Source organism: Suncus etruscus, chromosome 17 (genome assembly GCF_024139225.1).
Source record: "Suncus etruscus isolate mSunEtr1 chromosome 17, mSunEtr1.pri.cur, whole genome shotgun sequence".
In the NCBI taxonomy this organism is placed as follows: domain Eukaryota; kingdom Metazoa; phylum Chordata; class Mammalia; order Eulipotyphla; family Soricidae; genus Suncus; species Suncus etruscus.
The window spans coordinates 20870593-20890244 of NC_064864.1; the positions used below are offsets into that span (position 1 = coordinate 20870593).

General features: G+C 56.5%; 2 protein-coding genes across 3 annotated transcripts in view; one reads left to right on the forward strand and one right to left on the reverse strand.

Moving 5' to 3' along the window:
• Window positions 1-19652, reverse strand: part of GP1BB (glycoprotein Ib platelet subunit beta) — a 218518-nt gene that overhangs the window by 121748 nt on the left and 77118 nt on the right. The window lies entirely within an intron of this gene.
• The window catches only part of GNB1L (G protein subunit beta 1 like), a 70551-nt gene that overhangs the window by 41453 nt on the left and 9446 nt on the right, over window positions 1-19652 (forward strand). Inside the window, exons 2-6 of one of the 2 annotated variants that reach the window (XM_049764653.1) lie at window positions 1001-1136; window positions 1445-1570; window positions 5876-6038; window positions 11302-11400; window positions 15673-15888. In XM_049764653.1, coding sequence (XP_049620610.1) covers window positions 1018-1136; window positions 1445-1570; window positions 5876-6038; window positions 11302-11400; window positions 15673-15888 — 723 coding nt within the window. In that variant the 5' untranslated portion in view covers window positions 1001-1017. The remainder of the gene's footprint in view (window positions 1-1000; window positions 1137-1444; window positions 1571-5875; window positions 6039-11301; window positions 11401-15672; window positions 15889-19652) is intronic. The other variant, XM_049764654.1, reaches the window with a different exon arrangement.

Consider the following 19652-nt stretch of genomic DNA (forward strand, 5'->3'; position numbering starts at 1 on the left):
AGGATGTGGGAGGGACAGACAGGGAGACAGACAGTGGGAGATATTCTGTGGAGAGGAGGTGCAGGCTGCTAGGTGAGACGCCAGCGGAGGCGGCAACCAATGAGCAGCCCCGAGCACTCCTGCCTTGGCCTGTGTCCGCCTCTGCCTCGGCTTGGAGCCGCCTCAAGCCCTGGGCTGGGCCTTTCCGGCTCCCCTATCCTTGCATGGCTGTTCTCCTGCTTCTGTGCTGTTCTGTAGCATGGGATTGGAGGTGGGGGTGACCCTCCGGACAGTGCTCTTGACTCCTCGGGACCTCTCCAGAGATGTGGTGGCCAAGATGGCAGGAGAAAGTTGCCAGCCATGCAACTAAAAGCTGTGGAGTACATGATGGACGCTACTTGGGGATACTTGGGGGGGGGGGGGCTGGTGGTTACATTTGTTGGGCCCCAGCTTGCCTCAGCACAGGCTGGGAGGGCTGAGGAAGGGGGTGCTACCCTCTGCCTCTCCCTGCTCCTTTGCTGGTGTCAGCATGCAGCCCTGCAGCACTGAGGGGTGCCAGGGGATCACTAGACTCCTCAGCCTCTTCCCATGGTAGGGATCACAGTGCCTGGGCTAACTCTCCACCCCAAGCTCCAATCTGTCCCTGAGTTCGTCCATTCAGTTGCCATCACTGCTTGGGATCATGATGCCCAGGGCAGGTCCCTAGTGCAGAGGGAGGGAGCAGGCCAAAGGGCAGAGGTGGACGTTGTAGTGGGCTCCTTCCCAGTTCCCAAGGGACAGAATGCTGCCTAGGGACCACCTAGGAGACTCAGTGGCCATTGGGAGGTCTCCCTCCACTTTTCAGCCTGCCCTTCTGTGGAGCCAGGAACTGAGCTCACTGGAGGGAGTGGAGGGCTCTGCTGGGAAGGTGAGGGGATTGGGAGGGTGTGGGTGCTGCTGCTTCCATAGGTGAGATGGGAGGTGGACAGTGCCTGCAGAGGCAGGCAGACAGGAGGATCACCCATCCTTACTGTGTTCCCAGGTGACTGCGCTCCCGACATGCCAGCCCCACCACCACCGGACCCTGAGTTTGTGCTCCGAGGTGCCCAGACGGCTGTGCATTCGCTGCATTTCTACTCCGGGGCACAGGGACAGGAGCGCCCCCTCCTCCTCTCAGGGTGAGGACCTATGCCCTGAATGGCCCTGGGGTGAAGGGCAGGGGCAGCTATGAGTCTGATGTTCATCTGGGGTCCTGGAGAGGGGCAACTGCCCATCACCATTCCAGGGGGAGGTAGGGAAAATGCCTTGGTTTTAGACGGCCCAGTTATGCAGTCAGGGGAGGAGGAGGGGCCTTCACCTTCAGATCTCCCAAGAGTTGGCGCCTCAGCCTCAGCTCCCAGCTCTTAGCTTCCCAGCCTGAGCGGCTCCGCCCGTGGGTCTTGGGCGGCCGAAGTGTGCTGGGAACCACCCACACTTGTCTCAGCAGGGCCCAGAGCGGGCTGGTGCACATCTGGAACCTGCAGACCCGGAGGCCAATCGCCACCCTGGATGGCCATGGGGGCCAGTGTGTGACCTGGCTGCAGACGCTGCCCTCAGGTCACCAACTCCTCAGGTGGGTCCTTGGGATAGTCAGGGGCTTCCCTGGGCCAAATGCGCCCAGCACTTGCTTCCCCATCATCCCCGTGTACACACGGTGACAGAGCAGACCTTGCCCTTGACCTGAGCTGAGCCTGCACTTCTGGCCCTGTTGGCTACAGACTGCCACCCCTCTGCCCACTGCCCTGGGCTGGAGGATATGTGGGACCCTGTCTACTCTCTGCCCCACCCCCACCTGGGACCTGCCAGTGATCCTCAAAGGGACCTGCCAGTGATCCTCAAAGGGACCCTCCCCCCCTCCCATAGGCCCCACCCCTCATGCCAACTGCTGGAAGATTCCTTCTCCTGGCCCTGGAGCCAGGTTCCTGCTGGGCAGTGAAGGCTGGTCATCAGGGCCGAGCCGGGGCCTGAACCCAGGTTGATGGAGGCTGTACTCTCCCCCCCCCCCCCATGGTCACTCCAGGGCACTGGGCAGCAGAGGAAATCATCTGTGCCGAGGCCAGGCGGGGCTGGTGGCAGACACTGCCACTGTGGCTGTGTGGATGTGACAGATCTACCTTCCAAGTGGGAGGATTGGAATCAGCAGGTGTGAGAGGGTCAGTCAGAAGGGGAGGTTGGCCAGGCACCATGTGCCTAAGTGGATGAAATAGCTGTCAGCCTTGGTTTGGGGATCATTGCCCTGGCCCAGGCTTCTATGGAACCCAAGTGCCACCTTGCTGAATGCCCTGAACAAGAACTTGGCGATGGGCCAGGTGATTTGTGCTGGGCTTGGAAACTAGCCATGTGGACATCATGGAACATCTCCACAGGAGACCAGGCCTGCTTGGTCTCCACTGGTTTGCAAAGTGCTTTGTGCCAACCCCCTGAGGCTCCCAGCAGCTTGGACATGACCTGCAGGTGACCAGGGAGTGGAGATTCAAGAGGCCAGGGGCCCAGATCATGTGTGCTTGCAGCACCCTCGAGGGCTTTGCTCTGACCCTGCCAAACTGACCCAGGAACCTCCCAGGAAAAACCACCAGGGAAGAACATCTTCTAGGGCTCCCCAGTCCATCTGGGGCCTCCCTGGGTTTGGCTTTTCTCTGATGGTCAGAGTAGGGCGTGTTGATTACCCAGAGCCACTTGTAGTAGGATATACAGTTTGTCTATCTCTCCTGAAATTATAGCCCAGGGGTGGGCTTTTCAGTGTCTCCTCTTCCAGGAGCTGATCTCTAGAACTTCCTGGCTTGGACCCTTGAAAGTCGCCTGCTTGGTGAGCAGGGTCCAAAGAACAGGGGAAGCCAGTGCTCAGGGCAGCCTGGGAGCAAATGTTTGCTGCCCACTGCAGGGTGCCCCAGGCAGGGCCAGGGGCAGAGATTCGGGCACAGACTACACAGGTGCTGGCGAGGCCCAGGTGTTTTGGGGCTCACAAGAGGCTGGGCCCAGCTGTGTTTAGAAGCAGAGTCTCTCTCAAGTGGCTCTTGAGTAGGGAAGGTGCACTTTCCCATTCAGGCGAGGCCCAATCCAGCCGAGGGGGGCTGGTGGGGTCCAGGGGCCCTGTGGCAAACCCAGCCCCTCCCACCACTGAGGTGCACCTGGTGAGTTTGTTTTTTCCACTTTCCATTGTGCGGTGTGACTTCCTTAGAAGAGAGAGCATAGAAAAGGCTGTGGGCCGCTGTGCTCTTGTGTTGAGGCCCACTCCCAGGTGGAAGGCAGAGCAAGGCTAGCCCCCGAAGCCCCTCCTTCCCACCTTTGACTCAGCAAGCAGCCCTGCAGCCCCTGTGCTTCTCCAGCTGGAGAGGCCACTCCCAGAAGCACCAGCTCATGCTGGCTGTACTCCCCTTAACTTGGAAAAGTGGAGCGACATCAGCAGTAGCCTCTGGATGAGCCCCTTACTGGACTTAGCTTTTAGAGAAACACCTAAGGCAAACAGGCTGAACTTTCTGGGGGGGACCCCACTGGGCTGCTATGGATGAGCCCTAAAAGGGTCTCTGATGCAACTCCCAGTGCCTGTTGACTGGGAGACCTCAGGACACTGGATTGCATTTGCATTCTTGATAGTGGCTCTAATGAGCAGTACTTACTCATTGCTTAATTTAAAATTTTATTATATATATTTACATAGGGCCATTCCCAGTGATTTTTGGGGGGGAGGTCCACCAGAGTCACACAGAGGTACTCAGAGGGCAGGGCTCGAACCCAAGATGTTGTGCTTTCTGAGCTCTCTCCAGCCCCACCAGCCATTCATTTGAACTGTCACCTCTGCTCTGCACCAGCATGGTGGGCGCTGTCTGTGTCTGGTTGGTGGAGGAGTCCTGGCACTGGGTGTGGAGGCCCTGGCCTCAGTCTCCCAGAGCCCCACTAGTCCAGAGGTGGCTGCTGGTGTGGGTGCAGGCTGCTTGGTTCTGTACCTCCATTTCCCGTGCAGGTGTGCCCCATATCAAGGGTGTGGGGGTAGGGAGGGGCTCCCAGACAGTGGAACTGATCTGACCTGCTGGGACTATTCCTGAGGGGGCCAGTTATGGGGAGCTGGGCCCCAGAACACAGGTTGAGCATGACTGAGTAAAGACCCTGAGGAAAGGGAAGGGGGTGATGGGCCTGAGAAGAGGAAGTACTAAAGAGCCCTCGGGATTTCAGCCCAGACTTGTAGGGTTTTGAGATAGACAAAGGTAGACACAAGTGGGGCAGGGGGTGTCTGGGTTTTCTGTCTGCTGAGGTTAGCACCCCCACATCACTATTACCCCACAACATCAGTTCTTGGATTCTGGTTTCTAAGTCTCTCCACTCTGGTGGGCATTGGTTCCTTGGAGGAGTGACTGAGCTGGGTCCAGAGCAGCCCACTAAGGGGCCTGTCTCCAGGGGTGTTCTGGGTGAACCATAGAGGAGACAGGAGAGATAGGATCGAATTGGACAGGAATCAATGATGCAGGCATCCCAATGAACAAGGCAGAAAAGGGCGGTGTGTGTGACAGGCCCATCCATACAGGTCATGAGGGGCCTTACAGGCAGGTGGCATTGCTGAGTGCCAGGGATGTGGGCAGCAGGAAGATTAGAGACAGCTGCCCCCCCCCCCCATGAACATGGACCAGAGAGGGATGGTAGTTTTTCAGTGGATGTACCTTGATCAGCTCTTAGGGTCAGTTCTGTATGCCCTGGTTCAGAGTACTGGGAGTGGAGAAGTGTCCTCCCTGTGCTGTTCCCATCACATGGGAGCATCACTCCAGGTAGCAGGGTCTCCTGTGTCTCAGGTGCCAGGGATGTGGGAGCCAGTGAGAGGACCAGGGAGGATGGACAAGCACAGTGTATGTCCTGGACCCAGAGTGCAGGATCATAGAGGCTTTGGCTAGGCTGTGGGTACTTCTGGAGACTCCCTCCCTGGCAGGGGAGAATTGTGTGATGGTGGCAGGGTGGTGGTGGTGGAGAGAGCCACACAGCGCACGGCAGCAACTTGAGGCCCCAGCGCGGGAGGCTGGGGATGTCCTCAGGCCCTTAGGCTGTCCTGTGGCTCCAGACACGCAGCCCAGATTGTCTCTTGGAAGCAGGCCAGGCGCTGTCATTTTGCCTTTACCTGTCCATTATCTAGTCGAAGCATTTCCAGGATCCTGTAAGTCAGGGTGCCTGCTGTCATGGGGTGCAGTATGCCACCCCTTTGTCACAATCTGTGGGCCATTCTGGGGGCCTAGCATCCTGCTTGTGTGCATTTTTAGTAGAAGATGCTCCCAGGCAGGTCTGGGGAGGTCTGTGGGCTACTTCTAGAGATACTTGACTGAGAGCCTGAAGCTTTAGTACTTCGGTGGCAGTGCTCGGGACCCCCAGGGTGGGGGTCATGCCATGTGATGATTGAACTTGGGGCTTCTGCTGGTAGAGATGGTTTTCCATGTGAACCCAGTAAAACCTGCTCCTGTGATAGTTCTGTGGGCCCAATGGACACCCTGGTCCTACCTGCCCTCCTCAGTGCTACTCGACAGTCAGCCCCTTGGAGAATCCCACGTGTCCTAGCTGGGCTTGTGTCTCTCCTGGGACATCCGTGAATGCCGTGGCCTTTGAGGTCTGGCTTCCCTCCATAGTAGAATGTGCCGTGATTCCTGCTAAGCACCGTTGTGGGTTATAGCTTCTCCCTGAGGCTGCGTGCCACGGCTGGGCACGGAGCTCATAGCCACTGGGCCTTTGTCTCGACAGAGAGGTCCAAGGTGGGAAACTGTGGGAGGCCAGTTAGGACTGGCAGTCAGTGCCCAGACACCTTCCTTGGTTCTTTCCTTCCCTGCCACCTCCTGACCATCCCAGCCTGAGCTTCAGTGCAGGATTCTTCACTAGTGCTCATGCCTGTCTCTCCTGGTTTGGGCAGCCAGGGCCGGGACCTGCAGCTGTGCATGTGGGAGCTGGCGGAGGGCCGGAATGCAGTCGTAGACTCTGTGCGTCTGGAGAGCGTGGGCTTCTGCAGGAGCACAATCCTGGCTGACAGCACACAGCGCTGGACACTGGCTATACCCGGGAGAGGCAGCAGTGAGGTGAGTACCTTCCCACCCCCACCTCTACTGTCTCCCTTTACTGCTCTGTCACACCTTCAGTAGGACTCACAGAACTCCCAGCAGGCTCCAGGAGCCTTAGCTATGTCTGGAGCCTGGCCATCTGTGAGGCTGCCCAGAAAGGTAGGCCAGTGTCTCTGGGAGGTATGGCACCTGGCACAGCATGGCACAGGACATGGGGCAGGGAAGGCCTGAGGTCATTGGGACACTGGGTAAGGAACTGTGAGGACATGAGGGTGGAACACACAGGGTGCACAGAGGTGCTGGGAGATGACGGTCAGTGGGATCCACAGGGGAGTCAGGGAAGTAGGTAGGGGAGGTGTCCCCTGGGGAGCAGAACTAGTCCCCAAAGTGAGGTCACAGACTAGGTGAGTATATGGGCAAGGTTTTGTCTTTTTTTTGGGGGGGGGCACACCCGGTGACGCTCAGGGGTTACTCCTGGCTATGTGCTCAGAAATCACTCCTGGTTTGGGGGACCATATGGGATGCCGGGGGATCAAAATGCAGTCTGTCCTAGGTTGGCTCTTGCAAGGCAAAAACGCCCCACTGCCTGCACCACTGCTCTGGCCCCAGGATCTTATTTTTATTCTGGTTTTCGGGGGACCAATGGGATCAAAGCCAGGGCATCCCACATGCCACACAATCCCCCTTCTGCCTGTGCCACAGCCCAGCACACTGGTAGATCGTAGTCCAGAGGGCATAGATGAACAGGAAGCATCAGGGACAGAACTCTGGGTAGGGGTCAGGTGGAAGGCCACAGCTGTCACTATGTGATGGAGCATGGGCCAAAGCCTGGAGGTTGGGCCAGAGTCAGCCGGACGGTCACTTTCATGGTTTTGGAAGAGAAGAGGCACTCACCAGAAGGGGCAGCACCAGGTTGGAGGGTGGCGGTACCTGTCCCCCAGCCCCTTGGATGAGCTCTGGGGAGAGAAGAGAATGAGGAAACCCAGCTGGAGGTCCAGCAGGTGAAGGCACAGCTACTCCAGGCTGGTGTGGTTTGAGGGGCAGGGAGGGAGTGTACTCCTGTTCGAGGCTTGCTGCCCTTTCTTCACGTCCCTCAGCAAGAGTTGCTGGGCCAGGTCTGCACACAGTGAGGTTTGGCCCCCTCCCAGGGAGAGTCATTTGTCTCAAAGCAGTTTCAGTTCCTAAATAATAAGATAGGAACAGACAATTTATTTGTTCATGATTGTGTTTAAAGCACCAATTAGGACCTACAGTACATACACTTTTCTTGCCAATTTGCCAAAACCTGTTAAAAATTTTATTAATGTGAATAGAATAGTCTGTTTCCTGATGACCGGTGGAGCCAGAAGGCCCAGCCCCTTGTGCCACTGGGCGGAGGTGCCTACCTCTACCTCGGTCTGTCTGCCTGGGTACTTTTTAGGAGCCAACCCCCACCCTGCTGTGCTCAGAAATTACTTCTGGTAGGCACAGGGGACCATATAGATTGAACCTGGTTTGGCTGTATGCAAGACAAATGCTCTCCCCACTGTGCTGTCACTCCTGCCCCCTGATTTTTTTTTTTTTTTTTTTTTTGGTTTTTGGGTCACACCTGGCAGCGCTCAGGGGTTACTCATGGCTCTTTACTCAGAAATCGCCCCTGGCAGGCTTTGGGGACCATAAGGGATGCCAGGATTCGAACTACCGCCCTTCTGCATGCAAGGCAAACACCCTGCCTCCGTGCTATCTCTCCGGCCCCTAATACAAGTATCATTTTTTTGGGGGGGGTCACACCCGGTAGCACTCGGTTTACTCCTGGCTCTGTGCTCAGAAATTGCTCCTGGCAGGCTTGGGGGACCATACGGGATGCCGGGATTCGAACCACCGTCCTTCTGCGTCTAAGGCAAATGCCTTACTGCTTTGCTATCTCTCCGGCCTCCTCCTGACACTTTTTAACCTCCTTCCCACTTTGTTGTCCCCATGGTAGCTTTTGGGGGAGCAGCCTGTCGGGGAAACCTGCACATCCTGGGAAAATACTTCTTTTCCATGTTCCCATCTGGAATGTGCCTGGACGGGGTCCTGGAAAAAACCTTGCTGGCCTGTGTCCAGACAGTGCCCCAGGATGACATGCTCCTGCCCTGCTCGGCCATCTGGGTGGCCACACTTGCCCAAACCAAACATTTTCCCTTCTGGAAACATGCGCTGCGGTTGAGTGCCTGGCGGAACACACAGCGGTATCTGTGGGAGGCTCTGGGATCAGGCTCCTCCTTGGCTCCCGAACCACCACTCCTGCCTGTCCCCTGCATGAAGCTCACCAAGTAAGTACAGGCAGGTTGTCCCGAGGCAGCTCCTTGCTCCATAGCCCTCCTGCACCTTCGGAGGGATGGGTGGACTCTGCCTTCATTGGCTCAGCTGCCCAGGGCAGAGGTCCTAAGTTGAGTGTTGCTTCCTCTCATTCCATGCCCCCCCCCCCAACTGATCAACACTGAAGATCAGCACTTCCTGCTGAAATGGAATACCTGGAACAAAGCTTGTTTGGAGGAGGCCTGCCATAGAGAAGAACAGAAAGTAAAAGAAGGCATGTCCAACCTCACACATGGTCTAGCTCCATGCGCTACAGTGGTGTCGAAGCATGTCCAGCCCTTTCCTGCTACCGGCCATGGACTTTTAGGTGCCTGCTCAGGGTGGGGGCACAGGGTTTGTCTCCTTAGTGAGAGCCCTGGATGCCTCCCATGCCCCAGTCCATTCAGGGTTCAGGGGGTGAATCTGAAGCTGAGTTCCTGTTACTCACTGCAGAAAGTAGAATACTTCCGACATTTCCATTCTACTTTCCACTCTACTTTCTGTCTGTTTGGAGTTACCGCACAGATGCACTGTAGTTGCTTTTAGTTGTTGTGTGTCCATTCTCCTATGTTTATTTTTATTTTGCTTGAACTTCACCTTGATAACATCCTGAGTGTTCCAGGTTCTCTTTGCAGCCACCGCTGACTTTGTGATGATGAAATCCTTTCATTTCCCAAGAGCTCTTTATATTTTTTAATTTTATTCTATTCGTTTTTGGACAACACCCAGCTGTGCTCAGAATTTACACTTGACTGCTCAGAATCATTCCTGGTAGGGCCTGAAGAGACAGTTCAGTAGGTAGGGCACTTGCCTTTATTTTATTTTATTTTACTTTTTTTGTTTTTTTCGGCCACACCTGTTTGATGCTCAGGGGTTACTCCTGGCTAAGCGCTCAGAAATTGCCTGGGGCTTGGGAGGGACCATATGGGACACCGGGGGATCCAATCGCGGTCCTTCCTTGGCTAGCGCTTGCAAGGCAGACACCTTACCTCTAGCGCCACCTCGCCGGCCCTAGCACTTGCCTTACATTTAACCGACTCAGGTTTTTTTTTTTTTTTTTTTTTTGGTTTTTGGGCCACACCCGTTTGACGCTCAGGGGTTACTCCTGGCTATGTGCTCAGAAATCGCCCCTGGCTTGGGGGGACCATATGGGACGCCGGGGGATCGAACCGCGGTCCTTCCTTGGCTAGCGCTTGCAAGGCAGACACCTTACCTCCAGCGCCACCTACCCGGCCCCAAAAACTTTTTTTTTTTTTTTTTTGGTTTTTGGGCCACACCCGGTAACGCTCAGGGGTTACTCCTGGCTATGCGCTCAGAAGTCGCTCCTGGCTTGGGGGACCATATGGGACGCCGGGGGATCGAACCGCGGTCCGTCTCCTAGGCTAGCGCAGGTAAGGCAGGCACCTTACCTCCAGCGCCACCGCCCGGCCCGACTCAGGTTTAATCTTTGACGTCCCATATGATCCCCTGAACATGGCCAGGAAGAATTGCTGGCTGTGGCCCAACACCCCTCCTCCCAAAAACACTCAGGGTACCATAGGGGATGCCAGAGATCAAACCCAGATGAGCTACATGTAAGGCAAGCACCCTCCCGGCTGAGCTATGTCTCTGGCACCATTCCCCAGGGCTCTTACCTGTCTCCTTCCTGGGCTAGGAAGGTGCAGGCAGTTGTGGATGCCAGGCCTATGGTCCACAGTGGAGAGAGGTCCTGTATGAACATGTGTGGGGATGAATATGTCCATGCATGTGTATTGTACACATGTGTGCAGTGCATGTGTACCAAGAACAGGGTGTCTTTTGGGGGGCTGTATGAGCCCCACACAGGGCAAGACTCAAGCCCCACTGCCGCAAGTCCTGACCTAGGGCATAGGCGGCTGAGTGGCAGGACTGACTGGAGCTGGGCTGGGTCAGTCTGGCAGGTCATCCACTGTGGCACGTATGGCCACACTGGAGTCCAAGCTTGGGCTTGCCCACCAGGGCTCTGGCCAGGCTCTTGACCGGCCCCTTCATGTGCCTGTCATCTCCTTGGGCTCTTCTTTCCAGAGCAGAAAGCAGAGTCACTCGTGGTGTGTGTTCTTCGTCCTTGAGGCTTACAGGTCTCAGATGCCCCCCAGGTGATGGTGGCTGTCCTTGTGATGTGACGGAGGAGCAGCTTTCCCAGAGCCTGGGGTTGCAGAGGGTCTGGTGGGCAGGCATGGGGTAAGGCCAGTCAAATAGTTTGTCACACAGCCATGCAGGAGAAGCCATCCCTGCCCCCCCCCAACTGTTGGGTCAGGGATGCTGAGGACCCCATGTTTGGTCTGCAGGACTGTAGCCCCCAAGTACCCCAGACACCTTGGCAGCACTGGGCAGAATCTTGGCTTAGCTGCTCAGACATAAATGTGAGCTGGTCATGGATGGAGGCCAGCTAGGCACTGCCCCCCAGTCTAGGCTGGAGGATGGGGGTGGCATGGGCACCCAGAGTGCAGGTGTGAGGGCAAGGGCCATGGGCCCCGCAGGCTGGATCCAAGCATCTTGCCATGCACAGCATGCTCTTCCCCAGACTTGGTGGTGGGTCCCAGGTGTTCCTCATGTGGGTCTTTGTGCCATTTGATATGCCTGAGAGAGTGGAGACGCCTTCAGGTGTCAAAAGCAGTGAGGGGGGGAATGGGGAACGAGTCCATGGGCAGTCAGCTCACTCTCTGCTTGAGGAGAGGCAGACCGAGGGAGGTGGCTGCGTAGTCGCCTGCCAAGCCAAGGGACACATCGGCCACTCGGGAATGACGGTGTGTTTCACAAGGGCTCAGCAGCGCCTGAGCCCACGAGCCTGTGCAGCCTAATTAGGAGGCTCAGCTCCCACGTTCCTCGGGGGAGCAGACAGAAACTCGCAGCAGCCTTGGCTAATCGCCTTAAAAGTCTCTTGTTTGTATAGCGCAGACTCGACCTGGCGCCGGCCCAAATCAACTTGTTTTCCTACTGTCAGGTTCAGATTCTGGAGATGCCATCCAAGACGTCCGTGTGCACCCTGAAGCCGGAGGCAGATGCCAAGCCAGGCATGCCCATGTGCCTGCAGCTGTGGCAGGTAAGGCCCAGCGCACGCCAGCCACGCCCTGCCAGCCACGCCTGCTGGGCTGTGATTCATGCCCCATTCACGATTCAGTTTTTATCGTCAGTCCGACCGGGCAATTAGACCCTTCGGAGAAACTGTGCACCTCCCGCCACAGCCTCAGCGTCCCCAGTTGGCCCCTGTTTCCTTCCTGCCTGGGGGCTGTCCCTGCAAGCTTGCGCACCAGAGGTGACTGGGGGGCTCCTGTGCAGACTCCAGGTATTCCCCTCACCTGCATGCTCATCTGCATGAGGGACAGACCCCCAGATGGCCCTGCAAAGAGATTATGCTCCTGGTTTCCCGTCCCTTCCCTCTCCTCCACTGCCTGTTTCTCCTCCTTTCCTCTTTTCCTTCCTTTCTTCTCATCCCTTCCCCTCCCCTCTCTTCCATTTTCCTCCCCTCCCTTTCCCTTCTCTTCTTCCCCTTTCCTCCTTTTACTTTCCTCCCTCCCTCCCTTCCCCTCCCCCCTTCCCGTCTCTTCTCTTTCCTACCCCTCCTTCCCTCTCCTTTTCTTTTTTTGTTTTTTGTTTTTTGGGTCACACCCAGCAGTGCTCAGGGGTTCCTCCTAGCTCTATGCTCAGAAATCGCTCCTGGCAGGCTCAGGGGACCATATGGGATACCAGAATTTGAACCACTGACCTTCTGCATGCAAGGCAAATGCTTTTACCTCCATGTTATCTCTCCGGCTCCTCCCTCTTCTTTTCTCCTCTCCTTCTCTCCCCTCCCCTCTTCTCTGCTTCCCCTCCTTTCCTCTCCCTTCTCATCTCCTCCCCTCTCCTCCTCTCTTTTTGAGGCCTGGAGGTGCTAGGAGGCAGCACTGACTCCACTCTGGGACCCCCCGGCCCCTGCTTTGTTGGTGATTAATTATTGCTTCTTTTTTGCCTGTTGGAAGGAAGAAGAATGGGCTTAACATTATGGGTTTCCCTGTGGCCACACTTCATTGCTGATCTGATGCTGTTTTCCTCCTCCCTGACTGGAGAGTGAAGGAGGCATCTGGGACAGGCTGGGCAGGAACACAGGGTGGGCTTTGGCACCAGGACCTGAGGCTTCAGCCTCTCCTGTTTGCTCAGAGATTGTCACCTCTGCTGTACTTTGTGTGTTTGGGGATCAGAGCAAGTGTCCCTGAGAAATGGCCTCTGCCTCTCTTAAAGTTCTGATGGGAGACCAGGGGGTCGGGCACGTGAGAACAGTCATAGCCAACAGGATCCCGAGAATGGCTTTCCTGGGGCCTATACTGACCTTTGGCCTTCTGGGGACCACACAGGCCTGCCCTTTCTCCTTGGTTTTACTCTGGAAAATTCAGCTGGAACTGGGTCTCTGGAACTGAGCTTTAGTGTCTGGCTACTTTAGGAGGGGTGCTGTAGGGGTACAGGACAGGGGCTCTGAGAGGACAGAGCTGGCAGGCAGAGCTCCTGGTGCCAATAACCATGTGGCCAGGGACACTGTTGGGGGGGGGGTGCCTGCACTTTCTCGACCAGAATGTCACAGCAGCATCCATGCTCGCTCTGCTCCCTGGGGACAGTCATTGCGAAATCATGTAAAAATTCCAGCAGAAAAATGTGTAGAAATGGGATGTACAAACTTGTTAAGGTAATTAATATAGTTGACAGAAGGACAAATCGTGTTTTTGTTAGTTGAAACAGATCCAGTGCAGTGAAGAGAAGTCTGCATTAATTTGAAATATCTCCCCCCCTCATTTTTTTTTTTTTTTTACTGTGTAAACCTGAAGGCTCATAATAGCTTATTAGTCTGAGAGGGCAGTGGCTGGTGTGTTCAGACAGTTTTGTTTGCTCCTCAGCAGGACCTGCCTACATCGGTGCCGTGACGTGCCTATGAGTGGTAGAGACCTCCCTGCCAGGCTGCTGGCCAGCCTCAGCGCTTCTCTAGGGGCCCTTTCCAACTTGAGAGCTCACAACAGAGCAGAGCCTGCCACACTGGGGTCCCTTCAGAGCAGGGATCCTTCCTCAAACATTTTAAACAGGGGCCCAGTTCACTGTTCCTCAGACCTTTGGAGGACTGGATTAAAGTTTAAAAAATATATGGTCGGGGCCCGGAGAGATAGCACAGCGGTGTTTGCCTTGCAAGCAGCCGATCCAGGACCAAAGGTGGTTGGTTTGAATCCCGGTGTCCCATATGGTCCCCCATGCCTGCCAGGAGCTATTTCTGAGCAGACAGCCAGGAGTAACCCCTGAACACCACTGGGTGTGGCCCAAAAAAAAAAAAAAAGTAAAATACAAATTAAAAAAAAATATATATATATATATGATCATGGCCCATGGGCTGTAGTCTTCGGCCCCACCTGCCCAAGACTGAGAGGGGGAGTCAAGAGACAGAAGGAGTCAGAGAGTGTGATGCATATCCCACACACATGCACTGCAGACCAGAAGAAGTCGCTACTAAGCAGAACAGGCAGTGGTGGCAAAAACACCCCACGGGGCCAGATAAATGTCCTCAGCAGGCCACATGTGGCACATGGGCCATAGTTTTCGGGCCCCTGTTCCAGACATCAAACTTAAGGGACTAGATTTCTGGGCTTGACTGTGGGAGGTGTCTTGTACCATGGGGGTAGGGGTGGGGGTTGGGCACCCACGTACTTCTCAGCCAGACGGTCCCAGGGACAGTAGCAGACTGACCTGATTCAGCCTTCAGTGCCCTTTGTGGAGGGGTAAGCCCCATAGCATAGCCCGGTCAGAGCCCCAGAACCAGATGGGCTCAGGTTCCAGCACTGTGGGACTCATGCACCCATGGATGGCAAACCTCAAACCCAGAAAAAGGGTACCTAGTGGCCCTTAACCTGGGCTGGGGTCTGAGCTCAGGGTGGGGTTTTGCTAGTCAAATGCTGACAATGAGGTGCTGTATGCTGTGCCCCCACCAACCCTCCTGGTGCAGACTCACTGTCAAAGGGCCTGGCTGCAGAGGTGCAGAGGCACTCAGTATTCTGATTGGTGATGGGAATGGTGGCCGGTGAGGCCTAGCTACAGCACCATGTGAGCTCGGGTTGGGCTGAGCTGAACTGGGGTGCAGAGCAGGTGAGGCTGTCCTCGCTCTGTTATCCCACCAGGCACCCTAGACTCCTGGGCTGGTCAGCCTCTGCTTTCTGATTTTTTCTGTATGAACATGTATGGTTTTAGGAACATGCAAACACAGCATTACCAGGCCGGCCAGGACACATCTTTCACATGTCCTCCTGCCCTTTGTCCAGCACTTAAATCAGGGCTGGTCTGTGTCACCTCCTGCTACCATGCCACAGGAGTTCCATAACATACCCTGCACTCGACAGCCCTGTTTCCCTCCCCATCCTTAGAGAAAACCCTGCAGCCATGGTCTTTTGAGGAAGCAGCACCCACCGGGATAGGACACACACAGGAGTCTTTTCTAAGGCAGATCCTGCTACTCGAAGCAGAGTGAGGACCTGAGGGTCACCTCTGCAGGTTGTCTGGACCATACCCCTCAGTGAGAAGCCCAGAGGCCCTCACCCTCTGTTCCCTTGCAGTTGGGGAGAGGAGCTCACTGAGACTCAGTGGAGAATCTCCGGGGAGAGGCATGTGCTTAGTTAGCTCTGACATGTGAGCAGCTATGAGGTATGAGAAAAAAGTGAAAGGCTCTTGCCATCACGTGTCTGTCCCGGTGTGCACCCCCCCCCCCTTCATCTCTTGGTGGCAGTAGCAGCTGGGCCGGCCGTCGAGGGACTAGGCTCACGTGGAAGCCTCAGGGCTCCTTGGGAGTTGTTGCCGGGCGAGATAAACGAGGTGTCTGCCCACAGCTCTGTGCCCTCTGCCCCATGCCCCCATCCATCACTGTGGCTCAGGGCCCAGCACCGTGCACACACCGCCAGGCCCTGGGGGAGAGCTGGGGAAATCCGCAGCCTCGCCGACAACCCGGACTTCATTTTTCATGGACGTGGAGCTCATGTTTGCAGGGCCAGTGGTTCTAGACAGGTGACAGGCCTCACCAAGGGATGGCCTGGGAAAGGGAGGCAGGAAGCCAGGGCAGCACCAGGATGCCACAGTGCATGGCTAATTGGATTCAGCCTGGCAAGGAGTGGGCCAGCATTCAGCCGCCCCAATGTTCTGCATCCCCTATCCAGGCTCAGAGTGTCCCTCTATAGCCCTTGCTGGTACTGAGTGTCAGCCATCTCAGGAATGGGGGAGACTGAGAGCAGACTCAGGAACAGCTCCTCAGCTGGGCCTCCTCCGTGTCCCAAACCACACCCCAACTCCCGTTGCTGACTGTGTGTTGTTCCTGCAGGCTGCCTCCAGCCCACGCCCACTTCTCCTGGCCGGCTATGAGGATGGATCCGTAGCCCTGTGGGACATCGCCCAGCGGAAGACTTGCAGTCGCCTTACCTGCCACCCTGAGCCTATCATGTGCCTCGACTTCGACTCCCAGAAGGCCAAAGGCGTGTCAGGCTCGGCGGAGAAGGCGCTGGCTGTCTGGAGCGTGGATGAGCAGCAGGCACTACAGGTCAGGGCGCCAGACCCGAGGTGCCATTTATCCTACTCTGCACTAACAGTCTGATAGGCTGAAACAATATTTAGGCATGAAGAGGAGCACATGCCGGGCTCATCAATCACCCTTGGCGGCTGTGGGCAGGCCTGTCCTCGGGGCTGGTGCAGGAAGACAGGGGGTGTGGGTCTGTGATCCGTTCACATGGTTTGGGTTTCCCTCAGGCCTGGGTTAACTGCAGTCACGTCCTGTCCATCTAGAGAAAAGGCATGTAGAGTCTAGGAGTATGCAGGCCCATTTGCAAACCCTCAGAGGAATTTGGGCAACAAGGAACTGATTAATCAAAGGAAACTGTGGAGTGGGAGAAGCCCACGCAGTCACGGCCAGGCAGTGGTCTGCAGGCAGCCCCCCAGGGGTGAACAGCAGGCCTCAGGGTGTGTTGGGTGCTGTTGAGAACCTTCCCATTCTGCAGGAGTGCAGAGCAGCTAGGTGAGAACATCTGGAGGTGTGGCTGCAATTCAGTACAGGGGACCCCATCTGCACTGGACCTGCCAGAGAGACAGACCACCGTCCCTCCTGTCCAGGTCTCATGGAAAGGCCTTGTGGATTAGCAGTTGCTGGGAGGCTGTGGGCCATGAGGCTGAGTTTGGGGATGTGTCCTGTATCTATCAATCCCTAACAGGTGGCCTAGGTGCTTTCTTGTATCAGCTGGGAGAGCTGAGACAGACCCTGGGCAGCCTTGCCAAGGCAGCCTGTGAGCCATATCTGGGGCCCTCAGGCCCCATGGAGTGCTTTGGCTGGAGTAGCAATTTTGGTGCTGGGAGACTGGTTTGTGGTTGTCCCAGCTTCCCATCACAGAGTCAGGCCCCAAGCTGGAAAAGAGGCATTGTGCCTCCACCCCAGCCTCTGAGACACTGACTATGGAAATCTCAACATGCTGCAGAACCCAACAACATCACCCACCCATTCACTCCAGCCCTGCTGGTGGCCTGCAGGTGATCTGAGAGAGGGACCCCTGGGTGGCATAGGATGGGTGAACTTCCCAGGCCTGGAGAGAGGCTGGAGGGAGGAAAGGTTTCTAAGAAGCAGGGTCGAAAGAGCAGAGACAGGCGCTGAGGAGGCCCACCGGGGTGGCAGCAGATGGCTGGAGGCAGGAGGCTGCCCTGGGGAACACAGCATCATGGGAAAACCACGACTGGCAACAAGTGCAGAGCTGGGGCCTAGGACCCATGGGAGCCCTACAGACATGGATAAGGGGTCATCTTCGGCATTCGAGGGCAGGGATGTATTTATGCTTTTCTGGCCTGACACTTCCCAAGTCTGCTCATCTATCCTACCTTCCTAGGGGGTCCCCAGAGCAGAGGGTCAAACTGGGCCTCTCGGTGGGGAGGCATCTTTAGGGCCTGTCCCCTGCCTCCCCAGGGCCTAGAATCTGGTTGGAGCAGCCAGAGGAGAAGTCATTTTGGGAATTTGGAAAGTGGGTCAGGAGTCATTCAATGCTGGGGGTCCGTGGCTGCTGACCTGGCCAGGCACAGATTTGGTTTCTCCTACACAGCCCTCCCTCTTCACCTCCTCCAGCCTATGGGGACCAAGACTACTCTCCTCCTACCCCACAGGGGCTTCATCCCACAGTATCTTGAACTCAGCCCAGCCTCCCTTTGCCCCGGCCCTGGGGGAGGCACCCCTGCCCCCACCCCATCATCCTGGTCTCTCCTGGCTGGTTCTGGAAACAGCTGCTAGAACTTAGAGCTGAAATTTATGAGGCATGTTCCAGTCCAGAGATGAACTTTTACTGTACTGATGGCTCGGAAAGTTAAAGCGGGGACATCCGTAATGAGCCTCACGTTAAAGCAGAACGGGAACCAGGAGTGGCCAGGGTTGGTGCTGGCAACCGCACTGGGCCTTGGCAGTACACATCAAAGCAGGCCGGCGAGCATGTCGCCGTACCCCACCACCCAGCCACACACTCGGGCGTGAAGCGTGGGCCTCCACGAGGACGGCTCAGTTACTGGTGGGTGCTGCCACCCAGCCTCCAGCCACGTGGGCACAGACGTGCCTCCCCTCTTGGCCTGCTGCTGAAGTCTCTAATGAGCCCGAATCAATCTCCCCGGGCGGGTGCTGGGAGTGGAGCCGCAGATGAGGTTTCCTTCCCGCAGCAGAGCGTGGGTAATGGGAAGCAGATGGCGGCTGCGCGGCGTGCACATTCCTGGCACCTGAGGTCATACGCTGGGAGGGCCACTGGTGGCCAGGGAGCCTTCCTGGAGGGTCCTGGTTCAGGACAGGCCGGGCCAAGGACTGTGGTGATGACCAAGAGTCCCCGGGAACCCCTGTCAGGACTCCCAGGCTCCAGGGGAGACACTGCACCCCAGGGCCACTCGCCTGTTTCCTAAGGTGGATCTCCCGCCTGCCCCTAAGGGATCGGGCTTCAGCTGTCCTCGGGCACAGGTGGTGTGCAGACCTGTTTCTTCCTCCCACTCTCAGCCGGCCCAAGGCCTTGAAGCAGGGCCTGATTTACAGCCGGCTGTATAGTTAAGCCTTTAAGTAATAATGAGCCCCCCACCCCCGCACCTCCTCTGAGCCAGCCTGCGCTGCAGAGGGGACCAGCCACTCGCCCTGCACTGCGTGAGAACAGCCCATGGCCAGGTGTCTCCCTGCACTGTCCCTGCCCTCCTCCTTTCCTCTGAAACAGCTCAACAGGATGGTGAAGCATGGGGAGAGGGCCACGAATCACCCAGCCAAGCAATGCCTCAGCAAAGCCCAGTCTCGGGGGCCAAAGTGATAATACAGAGGGCAGGGCACCTGCCTGGCACATGACAGACCCAGGCTTAATCCCCGGTATCCCATATAGTCCCCCAGTCCACCCGAAGTCATCCCTGAGCACTGCTGGATGTGGTCTAAAAGCCAAACAACCACCAAAACCCAACCTCATAGAATGGGACTCTGGCCTCCGTTTCGTCTCCCTGACGAGGACCTCAGAGACTTCCTCTTCCTTAAATACAAGCCAGACTAGAGGCAGGTCTCCGTTCACTTACACCCCCTGTGACTTTCTTGTGCTTCTATGGTGCAGGGGAGAGAGGGTTAGAGCTTGCCCAAGGACCACTGTCCGGAGCTGGATGCCAGCCACGTGCCATCCAGGGTTGGGTGACATCACTCCAGTTCCTGTGGGTGGTGACCGCTGTGGCTTGGTCAGCACAGCGAGCCATGTTGGCCATCACAGCTGGGACTGCTCCCACCCAGTGCCACGAGGACCCCCAAGAGTCCTTTCGCACTTGCCCTGAACACTCACAGTCTAGCAGCAAACCAGCAACAAATCACGTGGGACCCCAAGGCATGGCCCACATGGACTCCAGTGAATCCACTGTTTCGTGCTCAGGACCCCTCCCTACCAGAGTTCAGGGGAGAGAAAGGAGGCAATGCTAAGTTGCTCTTTTTGGTGGGGAGGTTTGTGCCATACCCCGCAGCATTCAGGGGTTGCTTCTGGCTCTGCACTCAGAAATCGCTCTGGCAGGCTCGGGACCATGTGAGATGCCGGGAATAGAACCTGGGTCTGTCACAGGTTGGCTGCATGCAAGGCAAACGCCCTACCACAGTGCTATCACTTCAGTCCTTGCTAAATTACTCTTGACCTGTCCTGCTGCTTGAGAGGCTGGAGCTCTGTCGAAAGTGGGTGCAGGCCCTGCTCTCGTGTACACCCAGCTCCGGGGCTCACAAGGAACAAGAGGTAGAGGGGCTGGGCACAGTCCCTGTACTTTGCTTGGAGTTACCCATTTCTGTAAAGATAA